General features: G+C 41.7%; 1 protein-coding gene across 2 annotated transcripts in view; it reads right to left on the bottom strand.

The window, feature by feature from the left end:
• Nucleotides 1-9,323: 9,323 nt before the first annotated feature.
• The window catches only part of znf827 (zinc finger protein 827), a 171,765-nt gene continuing 153,251 nt past the window's right edge, over nt 9,324-27,837 (bottom strand). The window contains exons 11-15 of one of the 2 annotated variants that reach the window (XM_062995272.1): nt 27,144-27,310; nt 19,467-19,664; nt 17,403-17,580; nt 11,010-11,060; nt 10,555-10,656 (exon numbers count right to left, since the gene is read on the bottom strand). In XM_062995272.1, coding sequence (XP_062851342.1) covers nt 11,012-11,060; nt 17,403-17,580; nt 19,467-19,664; nt 27,144-27,310 — 592 coding nt within the window. In that variant the 3' untranslated portion in view covers nt 10,555-10,656; nt 11,010-11,011. Of the gene's footprint in view, nt 10,657-11,009; nt 11,061-17,402; nt 17,581-19,466; nt 19,665-27,143; nt 27,311-27,837 lie in introns of both variants that reach the window. The other variant, XM_062995273.1, reaches the window with a different exon arrangement.

Genomic DNA, 27,837 nt, shown 5'->3' with positions numbered 1-27,837 from the left:
ACACATTAATCCCTGACCTGCTGGAGCAACATTTGGGCGTAGAATAATATAGAATCTCATCCTCAAGAGAAAAAAGCTTCCTCCCGGTCAGAAAGAGACAAATAGTCCTAAGTATGCGATGATAATTTTGTGCTTAGGTGCCCGTAAGACTAAATTAGCCCAGTGTGAGATAGATAGCATGTGTATGACCTGATCACTCCGGAGACCTACTTCTTAATCAACGTTTCCACACTAGTGGGGGTCAGGCAGAGCCGAGACGAGCCGAGCTGCTTCCTGGCCTCCAGTGTTGCTTTGAAGTTAATTAAGATGTGTGGGAGCATGGTGAAGAGGATTCATTACAGCTAACAGTGTGTCGCTTCAGAGTGGACATGCCATCCAGCAGGAGTAGGAGCCAGAAGGAGAGGTTACACCTATGAGGCAGCACATGTAGTCAGAGAAGATGCCAGGAGCATTTTAGCAAGGGTGCTTTAGGGTAGCTGGAGGAGTTTAAGCACAGAGCTGAAGTTTAAAGCACACATACACTACATGGCCAAAAGTATTTGGACAACTGACAATGATCTTGTTGGACATTTCATTTCCATAACAGTGGGATCTGCTTTCCTATAGATTATGTGTGTGTCTGTGGAAGTTTGTGCTTTAAGCATAGGAAGCCTAGCCAAGGGACTGTAGGGACTGGTCTTCATACTGGAACAGGAAATGACCTTCCCCAAACTGTTGCTATGAAGTTGGAAGCAAATAATTAATTGTATGTGGGTAATTTTACACATCTGTTAGCAACAGGTGTAGCTAAAACAATGAATTTGAAGGTTTGGAAAGATTGTTTACTTACCTTTGGTCATGTTGTGTATGTCACTCTTAGAATTTCTGCAACTGTTCTTTTTCTGTGACAGAATACATTTAATGTGGGTGTTTTTAATATTGAATATTATTGGTGAAGAAGGTCCAATTTTGTACCCGATTGCATTATGCTTCCTCTCTACTGGTGCTGACCCAAGCCCTGATTGAGGAGAGCGACCTGACACCCCCTCCGACACGTGTGCAGTAGCCGACTGAATCTTTTCCCCTGCACAAGGCGAGTTCATATGTGATCAGCCTTGTGCATGGCGAGCCACGCCCCGATCAACATTATTCCTCTACTTTGTGCAGACGCCATCAACCAGCCAGCAGAGGTCATAATTGCACCAGTTATGAGGTCCCTATCCGGCTCCCTACCTGTATGAACAACAGCCAAACGTTGTTCATATAGCCGCCCAGCCCAGCCGGATGGCAGAGCTGAGATTCAATACGATGTATTTGAAATCCCAGCTCTGGTGTGCTAGCATATTTTACCTGAAAAACAACACTTTTATGCTGTTATTATACAAGTGATGCCAATTACACTGTGGGTAATGCTGCACTGTGGGTAATGCAGGCCTGGGTGGTGGGTGTGAAATATTCTGCAGTGACACGTGTGCTTAATTTACTGGAAATGAGGACAAACATAACGTTGTGCTTTGGCTACAGAGGACAAAACGTTGTATGAACATGAGAATTTACAAAGCTACGCTGACATGAAGCACAGTGTTGTTTTTCTGGTGAAATTCTCATCCAGTTTGCTGGTCACACACCTACCAAGATGGCGGCATTCAAGATGGCAGGCTAACATGTTTCCCCCTTCCACCACAGTTTGTGTCTGAAATTTGATCTGCTATTACTTCCAGACTGAGCTGTAGCATTAGAAGCATTTGCGAAATGTATAAAAAAGTGAATAAAGCTGCATTGGAGCCAAACTGTGTGCTGTTAATCATTAGCAACGATGCTGAGAAGTACAGCAGTGCATAGGAACACTGATAATTGTGGTGGAAAAACCCTGAATAACTTGGAGACTGTAATTTTTATTATGAGTAGAATAGAGTTTTAATCTTGTCTGTAGAGAAGGATCACACTGACAAATGTGATAAGAAGGAAAGAAAATAATCATGCTTTATACTCCCATCAGTGAGCTTGTAGGACAGTGGATAATTCCATCGTTAACAGAGATTTCTTAGCTAGAACAGGAACTGGTCTAAACCAGCTAGAACTGGGTTTTGGCTGTCATACAATGTAATTGATGCACTTCTTGTCACGTACACCAGGTATGCATCCAGTAACATTCCATTGTAGCAATATTCTTGGAATATTGGAATATGACTACTGGTAATCATGCCCTAGATATATCTACACATTCTAAGCATTAGTGTAAATGAACATTTCTCTCACACTAAAGAGAACTAAAACAAATGGCATGTCTATTTCTGAAACATTCATCTTTAAGTCTTGGCTAGTTTGAGTTCAAGACGTTTTGTGTGAGTTGGGCTCAATTGTAACACTGTCCTGTATGGCCAAAAGTATGTGGACACCTGTCTGGGCTTGGGTTCTTAAAGTCTCAAAGTTTTTGGGAAGGCTTTCCACCATATTTTTGGCTAATTCAGTCAAATGAGGAGTACATACTGATGTTGTACAAGAAGGCCTGGCTTGCAGTTGATGTTCCAGTTCATCCCAAAGGTGTTCAGGACTTAAAGTCACTGGAGTTCCTCTGCGCCAAACTCGACAAACCAAACCAAACCAAACCAAACCATGTCATGTCATGTCATTTTTTACTGACTTACCCAAAATGTCAAATCTTGATAAGAGAATGGAAACTGGCCTTGCAAAGCTAATGAACTTGTTGACCTTCTTGATGAACATAGTTTTTCCTTATTGGACTTATTAAGAAAATTCAAAACTGATTTAAAACTTATTATCTGCAAGAGCTCCTACATCCTTACATTCCCTGTTGCTCCTTAAGGTCCACAGGTGGTGGGTTCCTCTCTACACCTCTGACTAAACTGTCCTCAATGGGTGGCAGATCTTCTAGTGCTGTTGCTCCTAAGCTCTGGAACTCTCTGCCTCAATTCCTGCGAGATTGCTCTTCTATCTCTTCTTTTAAGTCCCTACTGAAAACATCTCTTTGAGCAGTATTTTTGTTCCCTCTCTGCTGTAAAGCCACCTTGAGACTGTAAAAGGTGCTGTATAAATACAACTTATTATAAAAATTTTAATTCCTAGTTTAGTTACTAAAAACCCCAAGTTTAAGGCTAAATACTTTTTTAAAGACACTGTAATTCAGAACTGCTTCTTTTTTCTACATTTAGCTCGTAACACATGATAAAATGTGGATAGCTGATGCATTCTGTAGTATCACAGCTCATGGCAGCGGATGGCGCATATAAATATAATGGGTGAGTAGTGGCTGAGCGGGCACTAAGATGCTGGGTCTCTGCAGTATGATTGAAGGATGTGGGGAACGAGTAGTCTCTGTACAAGGTGCTCTGAAGCCCCCGGGCTAAGCGTGATGAATGGAGCCCCTAATGGCCAAAAACACTTTATCTCTGCTTCATCTGTTTTCATTAGGCAGCCGCAACCTTTGGCTCAGCCCGAGCGCTCAGCTGCCTGCTGGACTGCTGCAGACGGGGTTCACCAAGCTCGCCTCTGCCTTCAGGGCTTTAACCCCGCTTTCTCCACTGCTGCTAAGAAAATCGCTTCAGAATATGTCTCAATTCAAGTCTGGAGTCCAAATATAGTGCTGCTTTAAACCTGAAACAGTTCGGCTTGAGTTAAGTGAGCAAAATTTTTAGATTTAATTCAGCCAAGACAAGTTTAGACAAGAATTCTATTTCTTTCGTTTGCACCAGAGCTTTAGGGCATGATAATTGAATTTGTAATGGTGAGATAAGATAAGGTATGAACCGATGCTAACTCTTCCCCAGTTGTGTTGCACATGGCCGTTAACGTGGCTCTGTAATTTGTGTTTGTAATTAAAATCTAGCAACAAGCTTTATTATAAAAATACTGTATTAATATACGATGATCCAAACATTAGGAGCACTCACCTAATATTTTGAGAGTTTTGAAACCCTAATACATGGATACATTACCAGCAGGTCCTTTAACTTCTGCATGTTGCAACGTGGATCATCCTACAGTGCACATCCTCCACAGGTAAATGATGCCCACGTCCCCCGGCTGTCCACACGATCTTGGCCAAAACAGGATTTGTCAGACCAGTTTACCTTCCTCTTTTGCTTTGATGTCCAGTTCTGATGCTTGTGTGGTTTTAATAGTGGACTGTTCATGTAGGGGCCCAACCTGCCGGATGGCAGAGCTGAGATTCAAAACGACGAGTTCAAAATGTCAGCTCTGTCGTGTTTTACCGCTGTGCCACCTGAGCGGCCACGTTCATTTTTTATTCAAATACAAACTGTTTCATGTCTCCTTACATCCTCTATAGATTGTACACTTCTAAACGGAGCTAAAAAAAAGACCAGAAGACACGTTTAATATCTGATGTAAGCTTTACTTTCAAATCTTGTTACATTTAGAACTGGCAATCTGAACATAAGAAATGTCAAACCGAGGAGAAAATCATACAAAACAAAAATGAAGGTACAAATGGTCTAATCACCAGTTATTGTCACAAACAACCCTGTACAGCCTTAAGAATGACGTAATAAAAAAAGCTTTTTACAGCATGTCTTAGCATATACTGAGTGCCAAAATAACACAAAATGTTCATCGAGCCTTATTGAGTCATAAAATACAGCAAGGAACGCAAAGCAAACAAAAATGTGCTGAAAAATAGCAAGATAAATGCAAAGAGTTATTTTTTTAAGGAAGAAAGAACATAAGTGCTACAAGTTAGAAAAAAGATCAATTTCATGCATCTTTTGTAGGGCTATAAAGGTAGTCTCGCGTAACGCACAATGACGTGGAAAACAAAAAGTGTCGCTGCTTTGTAATTAAGCAAAAGAAACCGGAACCGAATAAGTGCTCATACATATTGGTGTCAGCACAAGTTGGCATTTTCGTCCCCCTCTTCCGGTGCACACGATCAGACGGGGCCAAGCTGCAGCCATCATCTCTAACACATCATCATTATCTAACTGACTTCTTTTTTTTCCCCCAATTTTCTCCCCTAATCTAGTCGTGTCCAATTACCCTGATTGCGTCCTCTATACTGATTCGACCCTTCACCGCTGCCTGAGGACGCCTCTCAACTGACATACGCCCCCTCCGGCACGTACAGTCAGTACAGACTGCATTTTTCACCTGCACGAGTCAAGTTCATACACCGACGGGCACTGTGTACGGAGAGCCACACCCCCATCAGCATTATTCCTCAGCCCTGTGTAGGCGCCATCAGTCAGCCAGCAGGGGCCGCAGTTGCACCAGTTAGGAGGACCTATAATCCGACTTTTTATCCTATAACCCTGAACAACAGCCAATCGTTGTTCATGCAGCTTCCCAGCCCAGTCGGAAGGCAGAGCTGAGATTCGATACGATGTATTTGAAACCCCAACTCTGGTGTGCTTGCGTACTTTACCGCTGCGCCACCTGAGCGGCCTGACTGACTTCTGATCTGAACAAACATCTGACAGTAAGGGTCCTGAGAATCAGTCTGACTTATTCTGGCCCACTGCTTTTCCACCAAGTGGCACTACAGCATTAAATAAAACTGATGTTTCTGAAGCTACAGGTGAAGGGTTCTGATAGCACTTCAGTCTGCACACTGGGCATCTATCCAGACAACAGATCACATCCATGGCATGGAAAGGAAGAAAATTTCAGAAATAAACTACAGCTTTTTTATGTAGCATTGTTGGTCAAACCAACTCACAAGCTTATAAATTCACAACTTGGTCGTAATAATTCATATCGTCTTGATTCACCTTCTGCAAAGGCAAAGAAGAAGAAACTTAATTAGAAAGTGAATCTGTTTCCCTTTTTCAAACCTGAGGTCACCTCTGTGAGTAATGCTCCAGGCTTTCTAATAAGCATTATTGCCATCTGTAAGTGAACTCCAGTGCCAAGAAATATTGATACTAAAAAGTGATTTATAAAGGAGTACATGCGAAGCACAGAGCTTAACAGATGCTATACTAATAATGAAAATGCTAAGAAAGTGACTTACTGATTTATAATGTATTATTTCTGTCATTCATTCATTAATTTCATCTTATTTGAGTATTTCTTTTTATTAGATTTCTTCCTTTTTAATCTTTTATTTGAATTCTTGTAGCTGTCCATTTTTCTGTCATTGTAAAGCACTTTGAACTGCTGCTGTATGAAATGTGCTACATAAATAAAGATTATTATTATATTATACTATTATTTTGCTTTGCATAATGCATCACACCTTTTCAGTAGGAAACAGGGCTGGAGTGCAAACAGGCGATCCAAAACAACAAAATAACAAAGTGCTGCTTGCTATTTCATATTCCAGTCTAACTTTTCTAGGATTAAGTTTTGTAAACCTAGTTTTTCAGTTTTTATGCAAGTTGGTCCACAAAATCCTGACTAACATGCAGAACGATGTAATCATACGAATAAAATACCACAAGTTAGATTATTATTACATACTGCTCAGAAACTCACTTACACACTTTCTTAACCGCATATCTGCGGGGGTGGGTTTGCTGAAGACTATGCCAGCTTTTCAATGGACGCAAGGCACACAGTAACACCCTGGACGGGGCGCCAGTCCATCGCAGGGCAGACACACATACACACACACACCCATTCATTTTTAAGGCAATTCAGTGTCTCCAATTTAACTGACGGCATGTTTTTGGACTGTGGGAGGAAACCGGAGCTACCAGAGGAAACCTACACAGACACGGGGAGAACATGCAAACTTCGCACAGAAAGGAACCGGACTGCCCCGCCTGGAGATCAAAACCCAGGACCTTCTTGCTGTGAGGCGAAACTACTGTAGGCAAAATAATCTAGTTTTTTAGGCTTTTAGTGCTCTACAAAAGTCACTTGTGTTCAGGTGTAAGGGAAACATTTGAATTGATGATCCATTCAGAAAAAGGAAAGCTCATGCTCATCAAATTGGTATTTAATACCATTTTTTCCCCCAAAATACTTGGCTAACAGTTATGTAGTGAGTCGAGTGGAACACTAATAGAATCTACATTGTGTAAACCATTGTCTAGGCTGGAAGACCATTACCCAGTAGCTTTAGTTGTATTTGTATAAGGTCAAAACTAAAACACTGATAACTGGTATACATGCACTGAGCAACATAATTACTAGACTACAATGACATGGGCACCTTATTAATTTATCTACATTTACAGCACTTAGCTGATGCTTTTTATCCAAAAGAACTCACAATCGTGACTGAATACAATTCAAACAATTAAGGGTTAAGGGCCTTGCTCAGGGGGCTAAAAGTGGCAACCTGGCAGTGGTAGGGTGAACTGGAAACCTTCTAATGTCTAGCCTAGTATTTGCTATTTTATTTATGCATTTTTTCTTGCATTATTATTATTATTGCATTTTCTCCCAATTTAGTGTAGTCAATTTGTCTTCCGCTGCTGGGGGATCCCTGATTGCAGTCGAGGTGGGTGTATTGCTGCAGTCCTTAGCGGAACCCTTTTTCACTTATGCATTCTGCACAGGTGCATCTCTGTCTGCCAATCAGGGTTCATACACAGCGTTTGAAGACCTCACCCACATAGTCCGGTCATCCCACCCTAGTAGAATCGTGTCTGCTGCCGCACTGCCAATTACGCCCAGCTGACCGGTGGCAACGTTGAGTTTTGAACCGAGGAGTTCAGAATCTCGGTGCTGGTGTGCTAGAGGAATATCCCGCTGCACCACCTGAGTGCACATTCTTTTTCTCTTATATTTATGCATTTTCTCCCAATTTAGCGTAGTCAATTTGGCCCAGTATTCTAATCTGCCCAGCGTGCAAATCTAAGCTAACACCATATCAGATAAATGCTGGAATAATGGTGAGATAATTATTGGATTATAAATGTGCATGTAAACTCTAAGAGTTCTGGTACAATAATTTTGTTCTGAGAGACACAAGTATGTCATTTTTTTCTTTTAATTTATAAAACGATGTTGACTAAAGTGAATCTGTACCCTGTAACAAAGCCCTGTATTAGCTGCGAAGCAAGTTTTGGAATTTTTTTAACCTGGAGCATTACTACAGTGTGACTTCTCAAGATCCTTCCAACTAATATTTGAGGTTGACGTTGTTCACCGTGCTTTTAATCACTAAGTTTAAATTCTACTTTTGATTCACTGATTTATTTGTAATTGTGCAACTTTTAAACAGCACTGTACAAAACTGCCGTTTTAAAATTTAGCCTGGCTCTTTTGTTCCCAGGTAAAGGTTTTATGTTTAATTTATTTATTTGTGCATAAATAAGCTTTATAATTTTCAATTTACCAGCCTGTATGGCAGACACTGAATCAGACTTTGCATAACCGACTATGCTATGGCCAGACACTTGGCATTAAAGAAAATCTGTGATTAAGTGCTTATAATTGAAACGTTTTAAGTGCAATTAAAATAAAACAGAAAGTGAGAGGGGAACACAGTACCATGTTTGCCCGCTTTAGAAAAAGCCATGCTTTCACAAAAAAAAAAAAATCATCCTCAATATAACGGCTACCTCCACATTGCACGAGAGCCATTATCCAACGGGATTTCATAATAGCTTGTTAGTACTGGATATATATTTATATATTTTACATTTCAGGCTCGTGAAAAGGAAAATAAGAAATAAAAACAAGCTAAAAAAAACAACCTTGAAAAATTAAAACCGATTTCCCATTAGTTCTTATATCGATTTAACAAAGCCCATCTTATACCCATCTACCTCTGCATCACTTAAAACAAAAACCAACAAAAATGTACATTCATTCAAGTCATTTTGGAACAGATTTCTTCTTTTTTTGTACACAAAAATTACAAAAAGCACCATTGAATCGGCCTGGTGTGACGGATATTTGGGTCTCTCCCCCCAGCAACCTGCCACTTCATAAATCTTTGTAAATATTTTCCTACATAGGTGCGTTACATATGATAGCTATGCACACGGCACTCGACTGCTCGCTCATTTCATTACCTCTGTTAAATATTGGCACAGTCTGTGGCAACGGGTAGTAACTGCTCCGGTAAAAGAACGTAATAAACATAATAGCTTGGGCCACTGGTGTAACCAAATGGCTTGTGGTTAGTTTTTCTTTTTTTAATAATGCCAGTATTTTCTGTCATGGGCTGTACGTGACGAATCCAAGCTCAGATTTTCAGGAATGGCAAAGTTACCAGTCCTGTAAATCATTCAATATTAAGTAGCACAGATTTGGGACGTGAGGAAAATGACTACAAAAAGCTATATACAGTTCGATAAATAATCAATAATAATCAAGTGCGTGATTTGAGGCGACTTTTCAAAAGAAGCAATTCCAAAATTTATTTTCCTTTTTTGTCGTGCTGCACACGGGTCACTAATAAATCCCTAAATGACAGAAAAACGCAGGCGAGCATGCAACCCGATGCTTGGCAAAAAGACATATTAATGCACAAAAGAAAAATTCAAGCGCTTGATAACTTGCATTGTTGTTTTTTTGTTTTTTTTCATCAAAAAATAAAAAAACGTCTTTAAAAATATCCCACGGAAATCACTACTGTCGGATTCCTGGTCGAGATCTGCAGAGAACTTGAACAGAAAGTAGAGAAAACGAGCAACAAAAAGGCAGAACTGGGTTAATTATAGAGAAGGAGAAGCAGCTTTGATATAAATTCATTAAGCACATACAGCCTTTTTCCTTAATGCTTCACATGTCTGAGTTCAGTTTCTCTGGAGCAACTTCCTCTTGATCATGGTCCTGGTGCTGCAGTGAAAAAAATGGCAAATTAACGAATGAACGAATAGAAATGGAGAGGTAGGTTATAGACGGGCAGCTCAGACTGTCTTCGCTCTCTCCGTCAGTCCCAGATACGCTAGGAAGGAGTGTTTGGGCGACATGGATAAAGGCGGGGTCTGTGAGGATGGGCGTGGCCAGAGTCTGGAGAAGGGCGGGGATTGTGAGGGAGCAGGGCTATGGAATGTGAAGCGGCGGCGAGTGCTGAAGAGCGTGGTTAAGGGAATAAGATGAGCCGGGTCCGAGTTCCTAAACTGCTCGAAGTAATGAGCAGCCAGAGTCGCTGTTGGCGTCGACGTTGGTGAGGCTCCGTTGGCACAGAGGTAGCGCAGGGAGGATGCAGATGCGGGCAGCATTCCCGAGACGGACAACGCGACCGACTGCAAAGCCTGCGAGGCGGTCAGGCTCAGAAGCGGGCTGCTAGTACCACTTCCAGGCAGGAACAGTGGCTCGTTGAAATTGGCGCTGAGTGGACGTGCCGTTACCGATCGGTTCTGGTTCTCCTCCAGGATGCTGCCCTCCCCGGTCTCGTGTTTTCGGACGTGCCGGCTATAGACGAAGGGATGCGTGGTGGTGAAGGTGCAGCGGGTGCAGCCGAGCTCGTGGCGCGGCGCATGCTTGAGCCTCTTGTGTAGGTTCAGGTTGTCCTTGCGCTTGCAGCTGTAACTGCAGCGGTCGCAGTGGAACGGACGCTCGCCCGTGTGCACGCGCCCATGCTCGATCAGCTTGTTGGCCGTTTTGGCCAGGTAGCCACACTGCTCGCAGCGGTAGTGGTTGCCCAGGCGGTGGGTGCGCGCGTGCCGCTCCAGTTCGGCCCGGCTCGCCCACGCCGCCTGGCAGATGCGGCAGCGGTGCTCCATCTTGTAGTGCGTCTTCAGGTGGCACTCCATGGCCGCCGCCCTGCTGGTGGAGTACATGCACAGAGGGCACCTGTGCACAAATGCATCAAGCACAGAAGGACGTTTTATTATTGTGGATGCCAAACATGGCATTCTTTAGTGGCATTTTTAGTCTTTTAAAAACGATAATGGATAACATGCACAAACACACACACACACAAACACACACAGAATGGACGAAGGGAAGGAATGAAGGATGCACTTAATGTACTTGACCCTGAAAGTGTACACAGCTACAGTCTATGTGTGTGCAGCCTTATGTGTGTGTGTACTGTATGTATGTGTGTGCGTATATAAATCTGTGTGTTTAAAGTGAGTTTACGGACAGGTTTGAAACAGGGGGGATTCAGACGGAGGTTAAGTGAATAAATGAGGAGCACTTACATTTAAATAGCACCTTTCATCTGCTCAGGGCCCCAAAGCGCTTCACAAACCCTGCAGAACAGAATGACCTCAGAAAGCACACCAAGAAGAGCGCTTCACTACACTAGACTACACTACACTTCCTCAACCCTAAATCTTAGTGCTCAAACTCAACACTGAACCTCAACGCTGAACCTTTACACTTGACTTTAATGGTCTCTAGTTCCCTCGTCCTCAGTGAGAAGCAGAGCAGATGTAAACGCCCAACTCTTGTATACAAAATTAAAATGAAATGATCTCAAAAATGATCTTCCTGCTGCTCATTATTGTTTTTAATTCTGTCTCTAAGGCTGTAAAGCATTCTTCGACATCCTACAATTTTAATTCAAAGTCCCAGGAAACATCCAGATGCTCAGCCTATAGACCAGTGCGGGGGTGATGGAGGGGAGCTGCAAACTAGCGCCTGTTGCTGTCAGGTCAATTAAACATGACTGTTTTTAATGTTTAATATAATTAAATACAATTACTAAATGTAATGTTTTTTACATAAACTAAATTTAGGAGTAAACCAATTGATTTTCATAGTTATTTACAAATCATATGTTTGCAAATAGAAAGAAAACTGTTTACAATTTAAAAATGACTTTTGTTAGTTTTCTACAGAGGGCTGCAGTGTGTGTGTGTGTGTGCGTGTGTGTGTGTGTGTGTGTGTGGGAGGGGCATTTTATCAGGTACACCATCTATTCTGACTGTAGTCTATGTGTTAATATGCACCATTCGATAGACTCAATCACCATGAGACCATCACAGGGCAAAACTCAAACTTACAGCACCTTGGTAGGGCTTCACTCTTAGTACAGCAGTGACAGCAGTAATAACCAGAACTACACAGTGTTTAATAAAACTGTACCAGTGTTGCACCCGCACATAAACCAATACAACACACATTATCATGTCAGAGCTGTGCTGAAAATGGTTCACCACCCAATTTCTATCTGGACTGTGGTGGTCCCACACATGGAATTAGGGCCCTACAAATCATGGATGTTTCATTTTCCTACCTTATAAGTATGCAAAACCTTATAAGGTAGGATTTAATAACTATTACACTAATACCCTATTTATTTTATCTAAACAAGTAGATTTCATGGAAGTCTTGAGATTTCAGTGATTATTAGTAATTTAACTGTGTTGTTAGTGATTATGATTGACTAAATCCTGTGGCTTTTTTGTGCCCAAATAAATTGGACTAGTTTTACTGCACCCAATAAAAAGTCTCTCTTTGCCAAAGTTGTAAAGAAAGTGTCGTTTTAGATAGATAGATAGATAGATAGATAGATAGATAGATAGATAGATAGATAGATAGATAGATACTTTATTTATCCAGAGAAAAATTATTCAATCCCGAGGGAAATAATAAAAAACTGGAAATTGTTATTATTATTTTAAGTTCAGCACCAATAACAGATCTGCCTTGAATAGTTCCCGACTGGAACACAGGTGAGCCAGTCCAGAATCGAGCAAGCTTAATAATAATAAAAATAATATTATAATTAATAATAATAATCACTATTTTAAGTTTATATTTACCAATGACTATTCTTACAGATTTTAGTGCCAAGCTAAACAAATTTCCTTTCTATTTTCTGTCCTTTTATTTTAATATCACAACTCTAGTATTTACTTAAATTCTAGTATTTATTATTTTACATTTATGAATTAATTCCATTTTCATCAGCACTTTAATCTGGTCAGGATTGTCAGGAATGAGTCACATGGAAACACTGGGTGCAATCATGCCACCCTTCATAGCCAAACATGTCTGTGTCTATGCCCAGGCAGCACAGCTGAGATTCAAACCCGGGTCTCAGAGGTGGTAAACTAGCGTAATACACAGCTGCGCCAACAGAATAGAATATAGAATGTTTTTATTTGCCATATATACAAATACAGGTGTATAGCCCAATGAAATTTATTTTTTTGCATATTCCAGCTTGTTTGAAAACTGGGGTCAGAGCGCAGGGTCAGCCATTGTACTGAGCCCCTGGAGCCAAGAGGGTCAAGGGCCTTGCTCAAGGGCCCAACAGTGGCTGAATGGCAAAGCTGGAATTCAAACTCTCAACTTTTCAGTTGATAGCCCAAAGCTCTACCCACTAGGCTACCACTGTCCCAGAGCATCTCATTTATAAATTCATGCTAAAATATCATACCGTTGTTTAGACTAGATGTCTGAAGGAAGACCTACAATTCTGAAATGAAGAAATGTTTGTAAGTAGGGATGTAACGATGCACCACAAGACAGTTAATAACCGATTCGAATTCCACGATTCAAATCGATTCGACATGTAAAATTAATCGATATTCACTTTAAACAGCAGAGGGCACTGGTGCTATATACCTTTGCCCGGTTGACGTCACTGGTGCTATACGCCTAGTTGCCAGATTCGGGGGTTTTCAGCCTAATTGGGCTTAATTCAAAATTGTTTTGCATGTTTTGCATAGGAAAAAATCTTATTGTGAACCCAGTATCGTGAATCGCATCACACTGTGGGTAAATTGTATCGTTACATCCCTACTTGTCAGACTTTAAGTGTAGGAGCATGAATAAGTGGATCTTGACATAGAAAAGGTTTAGGATTGGTGCTGTAAACCAGGCCACAACGTTAAATGAAAGATTAGAACTTACTGCACCACTAAATTAATAAGCTGTTGTATGTATAATTTTGTCCTAGATTATTTTTTGGAAACCAATGATAAACTTTTTAAAGAATTTGAGTAACCAGTATGCATGTCAGTGGGTCAAAACAAGCAGCAGAAATCATTAAAATTCCTAACACTGGTACCTAAGCGGGTGTGTAAACTTTTAACATCAACGGTAACTATTTTACTCTTTGTTCCCTGGGACAATAAAGGTAAACAGGTATACAGAGACACAGTACTCTGACCTCTTATTGACCTTTGTGTAATTACTAAAATACGAGGTTGAGTCTAAGTTTTAAAACTAGTTTTAATATGTTAATAGTGGAAGAAATTGAAATCAGAAAAAAGCCAATGCACTCTGCTCTCGCCCTCCTACGCATGTCTGAGACTGTCCCAAAAGGCATGGCTGTCACTTTCTAACTCCTGCTGTGCGATTTGCTAAGCTCTAACTCCAGGCTAAGGTGGCTAACTACAGGCTAAGGTGGCTAGCATGGGAAAGTACAGCCATATTGTGACGATGATGAAGCAATGACATCTGAAATACACACAGGACTCTGCAGACATGAATAATGTATGTCACACAGCTAGACAAATACCACAGAACAGGAGAAAAGACTGGACTGTGTGCTCTACAGGGGAAGAAATGGTAACCACAGAGGGGTCAGTGTGTGCGTTTGTGTGGCGTGTGTCTGGTGGGGTGTAGTGTAGCTGGGCATGTGTGTAGTGTGTGAGTGTGTGCGTGTGTGTGTGTTTAGCTTTGTGGAAGTGCTGGCGACTGGGACAGGCTGGGAAAGAACAGTGTGAACTGTAGTCAAATAGTCTTGGCAGTGTGTTTGTTTAACAGATGGACTGGTGCTGACTAGGTCCTCGTGATTTCTTCACATTTTGCACATGCAGAACCAGACTTCGTGCTGGAATGAGCTACTGTCGCATGGCAGAGACAGATTTGTTCCTGAAAGTGCTTCAGACTTTGTGCTTCAAAGCAACACTCCAGTGTTTTTCATTATAGTGTCTATTAAACCTTTTAAATATTAAAATATCCAAACGTATTCCAGGTTTCATTTACTTAATCTGGCTTTAAATGGGGGGAGGTGAGTGTTATTTAGATTAAAAATTAAATATAGATGTTGGTTGAACATTTTTTGTTCTAAGCCTGGTTTATTGTACCACTCAGCTCGGTATCTGGTTTAAATTGGGTGGCGCTGAGGCCGATCATAAAACCAGTTTTTTGGATTGTCAAACCAGAAAATTACGAGCATCTTAGTAGTAATTGCTGAGTAAAGATGTGTGAATGCTCGGCTGGCATGGCTTCATGAAAGAATTACACTCTTTTCTTTATTACTACTGTTTGATATATAAAAAAACATGCTGCCTTGTGCACATAATGTAAAAATAGTTATGATCTGAATACATTTTACTGTATTTTCCCCCATATTTCTCTCAATTTAATCATTGCAATACCCTTCCTACATATACCGCCCCCGCACTGGCCAAAGGGAGCTGAGACTATCAATTGCTCCTCCGACAAGCGCAAAGTCACCTGTCAGTGGTGGAGTCTCACAGATAGCTGTACCGTGTATGGACAGACATGCTATGAACTCTACGAATACGCCACCACTAGTGCAGGCGCTGTGACCAGACAGCAGAGGTCAGAACTGCACAGCAGAAATAAATCCCTCCCTCAGGCACAGCCAATTGTGTCTGTTTGGATGCCCGGCCAGGTTGATAGCAAGCATGACATTCAAACTTTCTAGCTCAAGGTTTTCAGTATTCGCACCCAAAGTAAAAACAATGTAATGGGCTTTTTTTTATAGCTTGATATTTTTGATACATTACATACATTAAGCCATGTAAGTTTGTGGGCTTTAGAACTACGATGCTAAAGAAAACTGTTTGCCTTACCATCTGAAGATTACTAGTTCTACTACACTTAAGTCTTATTAACCTTCTAAATAAACTACTATAAAGGACAATTTATTCTATTTTTATACTTCACTTTAATTTTCATCCAAGTTTCCTCTAATTTGTGGTGATAATAGCTCTCACTGGGGTTCAGTAAAGTCTTTAAAGCCCTAGAAGTGGCAATTTGTAGACAATTGGTGGGTAAATTTTAGACTGAAAATGCTGGAGTGTTACTTTGATTAATCTGGTTTGTATGTGGTCTGATTATTGTCTAGCTCTGCTTGCTATTAGAATCATTTAATTAATACTAATTATACAGTTTATTAAAGTTTGTGTTTGGGCACATTCAGGAGCTTTCTGTATTATGTTTCATTCTGTGAACGTGTTTCCCTAAATGCTGCTATCAGATCAGGTGTTTGAACCAAAAAAAAAGATCTCATATCTACCACAGTTCTTTATTAACTCTATGCACTAAAGACGGAGTCACACTTAGAGAGCAGTATTGTGTATGGAGAGTCACGCACTACTGTCCGTGATATTTACCCCATCAGACACAGCCAATCGTTTCTGTGTAGGTGCTCAGCTGGTCGATAACACAGCTGAAATTTGAATGCGATTGCAGTGGTGGTTGTGACTGATATATTTATGAGCCATGAATATTTCACACATGCTTTGCTGAGGGCAACTGGTACAAGATTTACGAAATATTTCACTTTTCTTAATTGGGACTAATGGGTACAAAGATTGACCAGTAGGCACCTGCATTAGGATTGAAAGTTGCAGCTCTTTTACTAAGACTGATAGATACAAAGGTTATCCTTCACTGGGATTGATGCCAACAAAAGCCTGCATTAAGACTGCCGGGTTCGAGAGGCCATGAATCCTTCTTTAACAATGAAGGGTAGAAGGGTTAGGCACCACTTACAGGGACTTGTGGGCCCAAAGTCTGACTAACAGGAACTAACAGGTACAGAGGGCACACCTCTTTTACTGGAACTAACAGGTTCAGAGGGCACACCTCTTTTACTGGAACTAACAGGTTCAGAGGGCACACCTCTTTTACTGAGACTGGCAGGTACAGATGGCACACCTTTTTTACTGGGACTGACAGGTACAGAGGGCACACCTTTTTTAAAGGGACTGACAGGTACAGAGGCCACACCTTTTTTACTGGGACTGACAGGTACAGAGGGCACACCTTTTTTACTGGAACTGACAGGTACAGAGGGCACACCTTTTTTACTGGGACTGACAGGTACAGACGGCGCTCCTCTTTTACTGGAACTGACAGGTACAGACGGCGCTCCTCTTTTACTGGAACTGACAGGTACCGACGGCGTTCCTCTTTTACTGGAACTGACAGGTACAGACGGCACACCTCTTTTACTAGGACTGACAGGTAGAGAGGGCACACCTTTTTTACAGGGACTGACAGGTTCAGACGGCACACCTCTTTTACTAGGACTGACAGGTAGAGAGGGCACACCTCTTTTACTAGGACTGACAGGTAGAGAGGGCACACCTCTTTTACTAGGACTGACAGGTAGAGAGGGCACACCTCTTTTACTGGGACTGACAGGTTCAGACGGCACAACTCTTTTACTAGGACTGACAGGTAGAGAGGGCACACCTCTTTTACTGGTGTGTGGAACTGTATGTGGACAGGTCTGATCCGAAAGCAGCATTGCAGGATGGTGTGGTGGCTGATAGGGGTGTGTGGTGTGGTGGGAGGGCAGAGGGGTGGGGCAGATAGGAGAAAGGTGGGGTTTGTGAGGTGGTAAAGGAAGCTCGTGCTGTACTTGCTTTCCTTACTTGAGCCCTCCGGCAGGGACCGTGTGGCACTTCTTGTGTTCAAGCAGCTGCTCGGGCGTCTTCATGAACTTGTGGCAGACGTCGCACTCGAACATGCGGGTGATCAGGTGGATCTGCAGGTGCCGCTCGTACATCGCCCGCGTCTTACACACAAAGTTGCAGAACACACATTCAAAGCCTTTGGAGAGAGGGGACATACATAAATAGGTTTATGCAGATAGTACGCACTTGGCAGATATTTGAATCTACAGCAAAGCAAAAGTGTGCAGACAACAGATGGTACAAATGCACAAAAACAAAGCAACACTGTTTTAAAGCCACACTCCTTATTTTTAGATTAAGGGCGCATTCACGTGAGAAGCGTTTTGCACTACGCTTACTGTTAGCCTCGACGCCAACTGCCGCTTTGTTTAGCCCTCGGCTTGAGCATTGCAATACAACGTCATCAAAGAGTGAATATAAGACAAATCTACATTTGTGTGGAATAACCAACAAAGTCACTCTAAAGCATCCACATGTATCTGTGTTTATCAGTATTTTCCACACTGTTTCACTTTTAAACTTGTGTTACAGCTCAAGGTTCTGAGAAATTGTGAGAATCAGCTTTTCAGAGAGTCTAAAATGTTTATTGTTAAAAAAGCTTAATGTGGTTTTATGTACCAAAAGAACAACATAAGAACACTAAACTCCTCTTAATTATTACTGCTCACAAGTTCTCTCCAATAATGAAATTTCTCAGTCACTGTTTTAATACAATAAGTCACTTTAAGTTTTGTTCACGTTAACTGTTGTTCGTATGGCCTGAGTTGCTTTAACTGCATCATATCAAACAGTTCGTCTCATTGGAGGCGCTTTGAAAAGGTCAAAGCTCAATCAGGTAAATAATTGGAAAATTTAATCAAAAGTGTGCACTGTGCAGCACTTAGGGAAGCGCAGCGGCAGGCAAGCTAAGCAGAACTGCCACACACCATAGGAAACAAAAGTGGTTTTGCAGCTGCTCATGTGAATACGCCCTTACATATGTTAAATTAAAAAAAGCTAAATCCTTTTAACAATTGAAAGTTTAAAAATATCTATTTACATAAATTGTACGAACCCTATTTCCCCATTCGCTGAATCTTTTAATAATACTATGTATGGTAGATGGTGAATGACCTGATTTAGACTGCAACGGTCTATTACGCTAGCCCACCATGCTTAAGCCTGGGGTTTATCAGGGTACACCTAGAGTTACACTTAAATCCAATTAGACCACACAGTGTTTTTTGTTAGCGAGTCTTGTGTGGTGTAAATCTATCAAAGCACATCAGTCAGGTAACCCCGTCCTGACAGTAAAGTATGGAGGTAGTAACATTATCTCAGAGGGATGCTTTTCAGCAGTAGGTACTGATAAGTGTCATAAGTGTCAGAAATTTAAGACATTCCATGGATGCTTTTATCAACAGCACAAATACAATGTGAGAAACTCAGGGTGGCTTACAACTTGGCAGAGGTGGGGCTTGGACTTGGACTTGAAACCTTCCAGTCAATCATCCAGTACTTTAACAGCTTATCCACAGTCCTTTTTTCTATTGGTTACTCTCATATTTAGGGGTCGCCACAGTATTTGGGTCAGCGTACTCAATTTGGTGCAGTTTTTCTGCCGGATGCCCTACCTAACACAACCCTTCTTATGTTTATCTGGGCTTCAGAACAAGTGCATCTCCCAGTAGCCAGGCTATTTGGCCATAGCCCATTCCCCAAATTCTCACAGACATACTTCAAAGTCTTGTGAGAAGCTTTCTCAGAAGAGTGTATGTTTTTATCACTGAAAAGATCACATAGAGGTCACTCTATCTTAATATAATAGTTTTTTAAATGGGATGTTCACGCTCCCAGTCAGGTGACAGGTACTTTTGGCCTTATAATGTATACTGTGATATAAAAACCCAAAAAAAACAAGGGGGTTCCCTTTGAACCCACACCAACTAGAACCTTCACATTAACCAAACAGAAAACAAATCTCAGTACATGAGGAAGTATTTAAAATACCCCCCACCATCACAACACTGAATGTCAACTTACCTTTTTCTGATTTCTCCTCTGTTCCTGACGCTGAACTCGATTGGCTGCTTGCGGATGAGGGTGGGGCCAGCAGAATTTTGAGTTCCTCGCCACCCTGGGTGACGTCTCCACCCTCCGAGCTATTCAGGGAGTCGCTGAGAGCAGAAAGAGATGATGAGGTGCTCTTACTCTCGCTTAAGGGACTTCTCGAATTCAGACCTGCCCGGAGAAATCACAGACACCGAACGTCACTCATCACAAACCATGAATCCCAGTTACAATCCCAGCTGCACAGGTGAGCGTGTTAGCTTGACCACTGAAGTAAAATGAGGTGCTCTGTGATCGGTTCCCAATGAAAACTGTACATCATGGAATTTTAATTTACATTTAAGTCTTTCCACAGACACTTTAATTCAAAGCAACTTATAATTGTGACCCAAATACAATCAGAGCAACTGAGGGTTAAAAGCCCTCAGGGGTCCAACAGTGGCAGCTTGGTAGTAGTGGGGCTTCAACATGCGACCTTCCAGTCAATCATCCAATACCTTAGCTGCTTATCCACAGTTCTATTTTCCCTATCGGTCACTCCAATATTTAGGGGTCAATACAGCAGATCACAGTTTTTACGCCCCATGGCACAAGTGCACCTACCAGTGGCTAGACTGTTAGGCCACACTCCTCAGAAAAGTATGACTATTGCAACCATTTCTTTATCCTGGTCATGGTCACGGTGGGTCTGGTTCACCCAGAAACACTGGATGCAAGGCAGGAATATTCTGGACAGGATGGGAATTTATTGTCGGGCTTCGGCCAGCGCCCTCTCAGACATAGCCAATTATGTCTGTGTAAACCCCCTGACTGGCCGACAGTATCACTGAGATTCAAACCCCGGACCTTAGTGACACCTTCTGTATTTGTAAGCCCAGCCCAGGATTCAAACCCTTTAGAACACAGGCTTCTACCACTACGCCACACAAACTCACCCCTATCTGTTGACCTAAAGGGAGCACAAAACAAGGACCTGTGATATAGTAATAATATGGTCTGCTACATCAACTTTTACAATATTGTTGGTGGGTTAGCGTATTAGACTGATAGCACATCCTCCACCTGAACGTCATGGCCCTGTTTTAACAAATGATTGCTGCTAGAACACCAGCGCTGGGATTCTGAACTATCTGAGTTTAATCTCAGCTCTGCTATCGGCCAGCTGGGCGCCCCCTAGCAGGCACAATTGGCAGACAAAATAGGCCACTAATCTGCTGGGTACGAAAAGACAGGACTAGAAAGGGGGTGGGGTCTTCGATGCTGTGTAAGGACTCTGGTTAGTTGCTGAGGCGCCTGTACAGAAGTAGAGGACTTCCTGTACATCAGTGCATGACTCTCCATGCGCAGGACTGGTGTCACGCACAAATCTAGGGTTATTAAAGTATAGGTGAATAAGAAGGGGTCAGTGGACTGCACATGCATCATAGGGAGCGTGTGACAGATGAATATAGCCTCCTTGGATGCAATCAAGGTCCCCAGCAGTGGAAGACTAATTAGCTATGCTAAAATTGGGGAAAATGCATAAATAACATAGCAAAAATGCAATCTCATTTGTACTCGGTAGTCACCAGCGCTGAGACAATTCACTGCTATTCATTCCATCTTTATCTGGATGAATGAAGAGCCTGCTATATTGATGGATGACCCCGAGCTATGCAAACACTACCGTATGCGCCTCGTTTGAAGAGCCTCGTTTGAAGAATGAAGAAATAAAAGCGTGTTTGAGAGAAAAAGCTGGTCTGTATTTCACACCAACGGTGCGGCGCTTGCTTGCGCATTATAAGGTCGTGGATCCTGATCTCCCGCAGCATTAGCCTGTCGTCTGTATGCAAGCAGGCTGAATTATCAAGGCTGCTCCGTATTGATCTAATCCGTCTGCGGGAGCCGGAGGGCGGGGGCGATCGGGTCACGCCTGCTAGAGCTAAGATGGAGGGAGCATCGCAGGGCACGACTCTCCCCCAGGGCTCCTTCAGCTAATGAAATGGCCGATGCTAGCTCACCAGCTCGGTCTGTGTGCACCGGGCCAGACTTTCCATCCAGACCGGGCTGAGCAGAGCAGACTGGGTGAACACGTTTAATCCTAGGCATATTGGATGATGTGATTTGAAGAAATTGGCTATAATCGAGTGCGAGTGAAGTCAGCGGCCTCTATTACGATACGCGAAGCCGATGCTCTGGACGGCGAAGATGGATTAGCATCCCAAATGGACAGAAAGCTCGCAGGAGAGAGAGAACAGCTCTGATTTCTGAAATGAACACCAGCCGTCAGTCCCATTCAAACACACGTAGAGCAAATGGCCAAAAGTATGTGGACACCTGGCCATGGGCTTGTTAAAAAGTTCCACTTTAAAACTATGGCCATTATTATGAAGTTCCTGGGAGATTCCATTTATTAGGATTTTAACGTCTTTGGTTACATTATTGACAGGACAGTTAGTTACTGGTTACATAAGATTCATCAGTTCAAGTCTTCAATGTCAAACACAACCCACACAGACACAGGGAGAACATGCAAACTCCACACAGAAAGGACCCGGGCTGCTCCACCTGGAAAGTGAACCCAGGATCTTCTTGCTGTGAGGCAACGGTGCTACCCACAGAGCCACCCGGTATGACATACGGTATGAGTCACGAATCCACCCTCTCTTGTGCAGGCTCCTCAACCAGCCAGAAGAGGCTGCAGTTCCAGCAGCAATGAGGAACCCATTCAACCTCCCTAACCCCCTCATGCCCGGCCGGTATGATAGCACACTGAGATTTAAACTCAAGATTTCAGCAGAGGTAGGCTAGCACAGTAGACCGTTGGGACTCCCAATTCCAGAATGACGCAAAATTATCTGCCATTATATTTTTTACAAAAAACTAATAGTAAAGAGTACAAAATTAATATATTTGCCTGATTTTTGACAAGTCAAGTCAAGTCAAGTCAACTTTATTTATATAGCACTTTTTACAATAGACATTGTCTCAAAGCAACTTTACAAAATCCAGGACCAACAGATACAAAAACCCCTGTTGAGCAAGCCGAGGGCGACTGTGGCAAGGAAAAACTCCTTGAAAATTACAGGAAGAAACCTTAAGAGGAACCAGACTCAGCAGGGCCCATCCTTCTTGGGTGGCCTGGAGGATACTTTAAATAAATACACGATTTACAAAGAGCATACAAACAGAATTAAATGATCTAAAAGTTATAACTGGTAATAAATAGATAAATAATAATAGAGTTGTTCTTCGCTCTAGTCTTCAATAAAGTCTGTAGTGATTTCTTGTCATTCTTGGTGCAATTACTCCAGACCCGTCACATCCGGCAGGAGCAGCATCGGTTTTGCGGTCCACAGAAAAATGAGTTTGTCTGAAAACCTAGTGATCTCTCTACATAGACGCATTTTACGTCATCCTACACACGCTCCCGAGAATAAGGCATGTCTAAATTCTTAGATACCTTAAAATGCTGCTTGCTAAGGTGCCTTATTCTGAGCAATAATCTGACTGAATAACAACAGAGCATCCGATGCTTCCTTAGCGGTGAAGGCAATGCCAGCATTCAGTGCGACACAACTTTTTTCACAAAAAATTACAAATACGGCACCTTTAATTTGTATGAAGGTGCACAAGTGTAATTCATTTACAAATTCGGGCTCATAATTTTTGAAAGACGGTTAGTGGGCCGCCTCAGTTCATTGGTTTGAATTTAGTTAGGGCAGTTGTAGCCTAGCGGTTAAGGTACTGGACTAGTAATCAAAAATCAAAAAGTCGCAGGTTCAAGCCCCACCACTGCCAGGTTGCCACTGTTGGGCACTTGAGCAGGCCTCTTAACACTCAAATTCTTAGACAGTATACTGTCACAGTACTGTTAGTCGCTTTGGATAAAAGTGTCTGCTAAATGCCGAAAATGTAAAGGAAAATGAATGGCCTGAGGCTAACTGTGTTAGCTTAGTGAGCTAAAACTGCAGTGACATAATCGCAGTAATCGCTGTGTAAGTAGTGCGTCTAAATAATCTGCCTCATGAGTTGATGTCTTATTAGAATCCTCTCTATTTAGGCAGCTGTCCAGACAGACCTATTGTTTCCAGTCTGAACTTCATGCAGTTAAAATTTCAGTTCCTCTCTCAACACACTCACACTCCTGAATCTGGCGCTGTGGGGACAGACTGATTAGAGGTGAGCTATTCAGTGGCCGGTAGTGTCCCTGGCACAGATCTAAATTACACCTGACACGCAGGGCTGGCCTTTCTCTGTCATTCTGCCCAGTGGACACGCCGCTCTGGCACGCTGTAAATGCCAGCGGTGGGTGAGAATGAGTGGGAGTCCTGGCCTGGGTGAGTGCACAGGGACTGTACTGGCTATTGATTTCTCAACCTTCTGTGTCTGATAACGCCAGGTCTAGATAAATACACACACACACACACACACACACACACACAGCTGTTTCTGGCCCACCCTCAGACAGAAAGTGTGGTAACAGCAGGCTGGTGCACCTTGGCGATGAAACTATCAAGCTCTTATTGTCAAAAACACTGATATCGACCTTCAGATTTGGACTGAGAATCTATAGAAGGTTAAATGTTTGAATCTATGGGAGGATAACAAAGCTCTGTTTACCCGCTGTTCTCTTAAATCTGTTGTTTGCCAATGAATTAAAAATGCCAGCTGTAACCCAGAATATCTTGGTTAATTACAGATTGTATCCACAAAAAACATACATAATGACAAAAATAATGATTTTTATGCTTATTGACCAGCAAGTGGATGTAAAGAAGACATGCTGGCAACCTTTATTTTTGTAAAGCAGGGGCTGCACAACTTATTGTGTTTATTTTAGGGCTGTCATTAATTGTGTTAATTAAAGTGATTAACACATTAAAAGTTTAATCACGTTTAAAAAATTTATTGAGATTAAAATTTTTAATCAAAGATTTTTATTGGGCTATGTTTGTACCACTTTAAACATAAATCACTGTAGTAATTTGTGCTGTTTTAACACAGCAACATTGTGTTTATACTGTATAACGATAACACCGGTCTTTTTCCAGTTTGCGGTCGTGAGTTAGAAATCACTTGAGCTGCTGCTGCTGCTACATATTGGCGAAATATAAGGTTTTAAATAATTTTTGTTTTCAAAAAACATGAGAAATCATCACTAGACAAAATTACAGTTATTAATAGATGCTTTAATATCATCTTTGGTCAGAGCACGCATTTGTCTCGTTGGGCGTCTGCGTGCATGGATACGCGTTACAGGCTAAATGAGCTCAGACTCAGTCTAACTTTATTTCAGAGGAATTTGGATGGAAAGTCCATGAACTGTACACGTCGTGGGATCATTACAAACACTGGTGTTAAATGGATCGCAATGGACTGTAGACGCTTTAACATAGTTAACGATGTGGGTCTACATGATGTTATACGTGTTGCATCTAGAAATGGTTGATTGTAGTACCCTGAACGCCTGTTTCCAGTGTCAGGGTTACCAACAGGAAAAGATTCTCACTTTTGCCAGATAATGTGAACAGACTTGTCATTTTAAATAACTGGCTGAAAGATGGGTAGCTGTTAACAGGCTTTGTAAATATAATTTAGACTGAATAATTTTATTATAATTTTATTTTTTTTAAATAAACATTTTCAAACTGTTCAAATCTTGTTTAGTTATTTTTGCAGTCAATTAACCGCGATGAATTTGGTTCTTTAATCACGATTAATCTCAATTAAAAATTGTAATCGTGTGACAGCTGTAATTTATTTATTTTATGCTTATGATTGGCGTACATTTACATTTGTAGCATTTGGTGGACGCTCAACAGTGGCAGCTTGGTGGTGGAGGGGCTTGAACCAGCATCTTTCTGATTACTTATCCAGTACCTCAACTGCTGAGCTACCGCTGCCCTGTTGTTTGAATAAAAGTTTAGTCCAGATTAAAAAATAAAGTTATAATATTATAGGGTCTTTTTTTTGCTCATGGGCCTTTATGTACATACACACAACATGATGGACATTAGAACCCTTACAAATAATTAAGTTGCTGTTCAATTATTTATTTATGGAAACACTGGGTGCATGGGAACCTGGACAGGGTGTCAATCCATCGCAGGGCAACACACACACACACACACACTCACACATTCTATGGCTCGCTGACTGACTCGATCAGTTTAAAGCAGCCTGTTTACATCCTGCTGGTTTTCTGAAAAGACATGGGGAGAACATGCAAATCTCCCCACAGAGCAGAGATGTTCACAAGTCACAAAATACGAGTCCGAGTCAAGTCATGAGTCTTTAGACTAGAGTCTGAGTCAAGTCACGAGTCAATATAATTGACACAAAACATATATTGGAAATGTAGCGTAGAAATAAACAAATCATATTTAAGTTCAGATAAAAACAACAGATTAGAAACTGTATTTTGCAGTTTTACTTAGTGTCTTTACTTTCCTAGTCATTGTGCAAATGAATGTAATTTCCGTAACAAGAAGGTTCCAGTTAAAAACTTAAACTGATACGTTTTGTTTTCATTGCAAAACAAAAGCACGTGATAAATCACGGCACAGCGGCCAAAATCCAAAACACAGCAAAAAAAATCATAACCATTGCTTACCTTAGCTTTTGTTCTTCCAGATGCTATTAAATGTATAACCGTGTGTCCCATTAGGAATATAATCTGTTACTTTGTGAATGTGCTTATAATTAAAAACATCCAAGTTTTTCCCGGATGTGAAGTAAAACACAAACTCGTTAGAAAGCCAATCAAGCGTTTCATTGACACATCATCTGTGTGACCCAAACTGAATGAATGCAAATAACAGCATTTCTTACTAAAAATTAAATTCAGAAGGTCTGATTGGTTAAGAAAGCGGTCCTTTAACCATTAGCACCAATTCTGTAGGAGCGTTCCAGTCACACCAGTTGTTCCTGTGAAGTGCACTACGTAGGGTATTGCACCATTTTAGAGTGAAATTCCAATCCAAAGGTAACGAAAATGTTCAAATGAAGTGAACTTCAAACTGTGTAGGGAGTAAGGAGCGACGCTTCATCACTACGCCTGAAGCTGGCTGTAACATTTACTGATTGCGTGCGTTGCGGGTATATATGTATATATAATTGTAACACGTAACAAATGTTAACACATGCTGACGCTAGGGACTATTGTTGTTTATGAGTCTTTTTTTGCGATGAGTCGAGTCCGAGTCTGAAGTCGCTGTGTGTGCGACTTACGTGCGACTCCCCATCTCTGTCACAGAGAGTGACCAAAGGCTAGTATCAAACACTAAATTCAAGAACCTATATTGCTATGCCAGCGTGTTACCCCAGTGAAGCCTTTAGTTCACGTGTAATTACAATAGCAAGGTCATAGTGTTTATTAAAAACTCGATTTCTTCTTTTTTTCATTTTCCTTAACCGCTTCATCCAGGTCAGGGTTGCAGTGGGTCCGGTTTCACCATAAAGCACTGGGCACCAGGCAGGAATAGCTCAGATGAACACCAATCCATAGCAGAGCTTTGGTCATTACATGAAATGTGAATGTCCAGTGTGAATTTCTACCTTATACACAGTGATTCCAGACCCACAGTGACCCAGACCAGGATGAAGTGGTTAGAGAACAGGAAAACAAGTGTGAGTGTGGTGATCTTGTGGCGTGCAGGAAAATCTGACCTGTGTGTTCAGCGTTGATGTGAGTCTTCATCTCAGCCTCGTCCACTCCCACGTATTCACACGAGTTACAGCACAGAGAGAACATCCACTGCTCCTTATCCACATGCACAGACATGTGGCTCACGAACTTCGCGTTCAGCTCTGTCTGGAATCCACACACTCCACAGCTACACACACACACAGTTACATTGTTGGCATCCTCCAATAACAAATTGATGGCATAGATTTCAGTAAGAACGTGTAGTTAAACCACACACACCAACATGAGTGTTGTTAAAATGGTTTGGAACTTATTAAAAAAGGAACTCAGGAACAAAACTCTAAATAATCAACCCAAGACTGAGATTAGAAATAAATATATTCACTTAAGCAGCATCTTTTACCCTTTTAAACAACATTAATCTAAAACAATGTCTATACATTTTCAAATACAGTTATGCATTGTTTCATTTTTATCAACCAACAAGAAACACAGTGGGACAGTGGTAGCCTAGTGGGTAGAGCTTTGGGCTATCAACCAGAAGACTGGCGGTTCAAATCCAGGATCTGCTATGCAGCCACTGTTGGGTCCTTGAGCAAGCCCCTTAACCCTGTCTGCTCCAGGGGCGCCGTACAATGGCTGACCCTGCGCTCTGACCCCAGCTTCCAAACAAGCTGGGATATGTGAAAAAGAATTTCACTGTACTGTACATCT

Source organism: Trichomycterus rosablanca, chromosome 5 (genome assembly GCF_030014385.1).
Source record: "Trichomycterus rosablanca isolate fTriRos1 chromosome 5, fTriRos1.hap1, whole genome shotgun sequence".
Lineage (NCBI taxonomy): Eukaryota > Metazoa > Chordata > Actinopteri > Siluriformes > Trichomycteridae > Trichomycterus > Trichomycterus rosablanca.
This window is presented reverse-complemented; position numbering and strand designations above follow the sequence as displayed.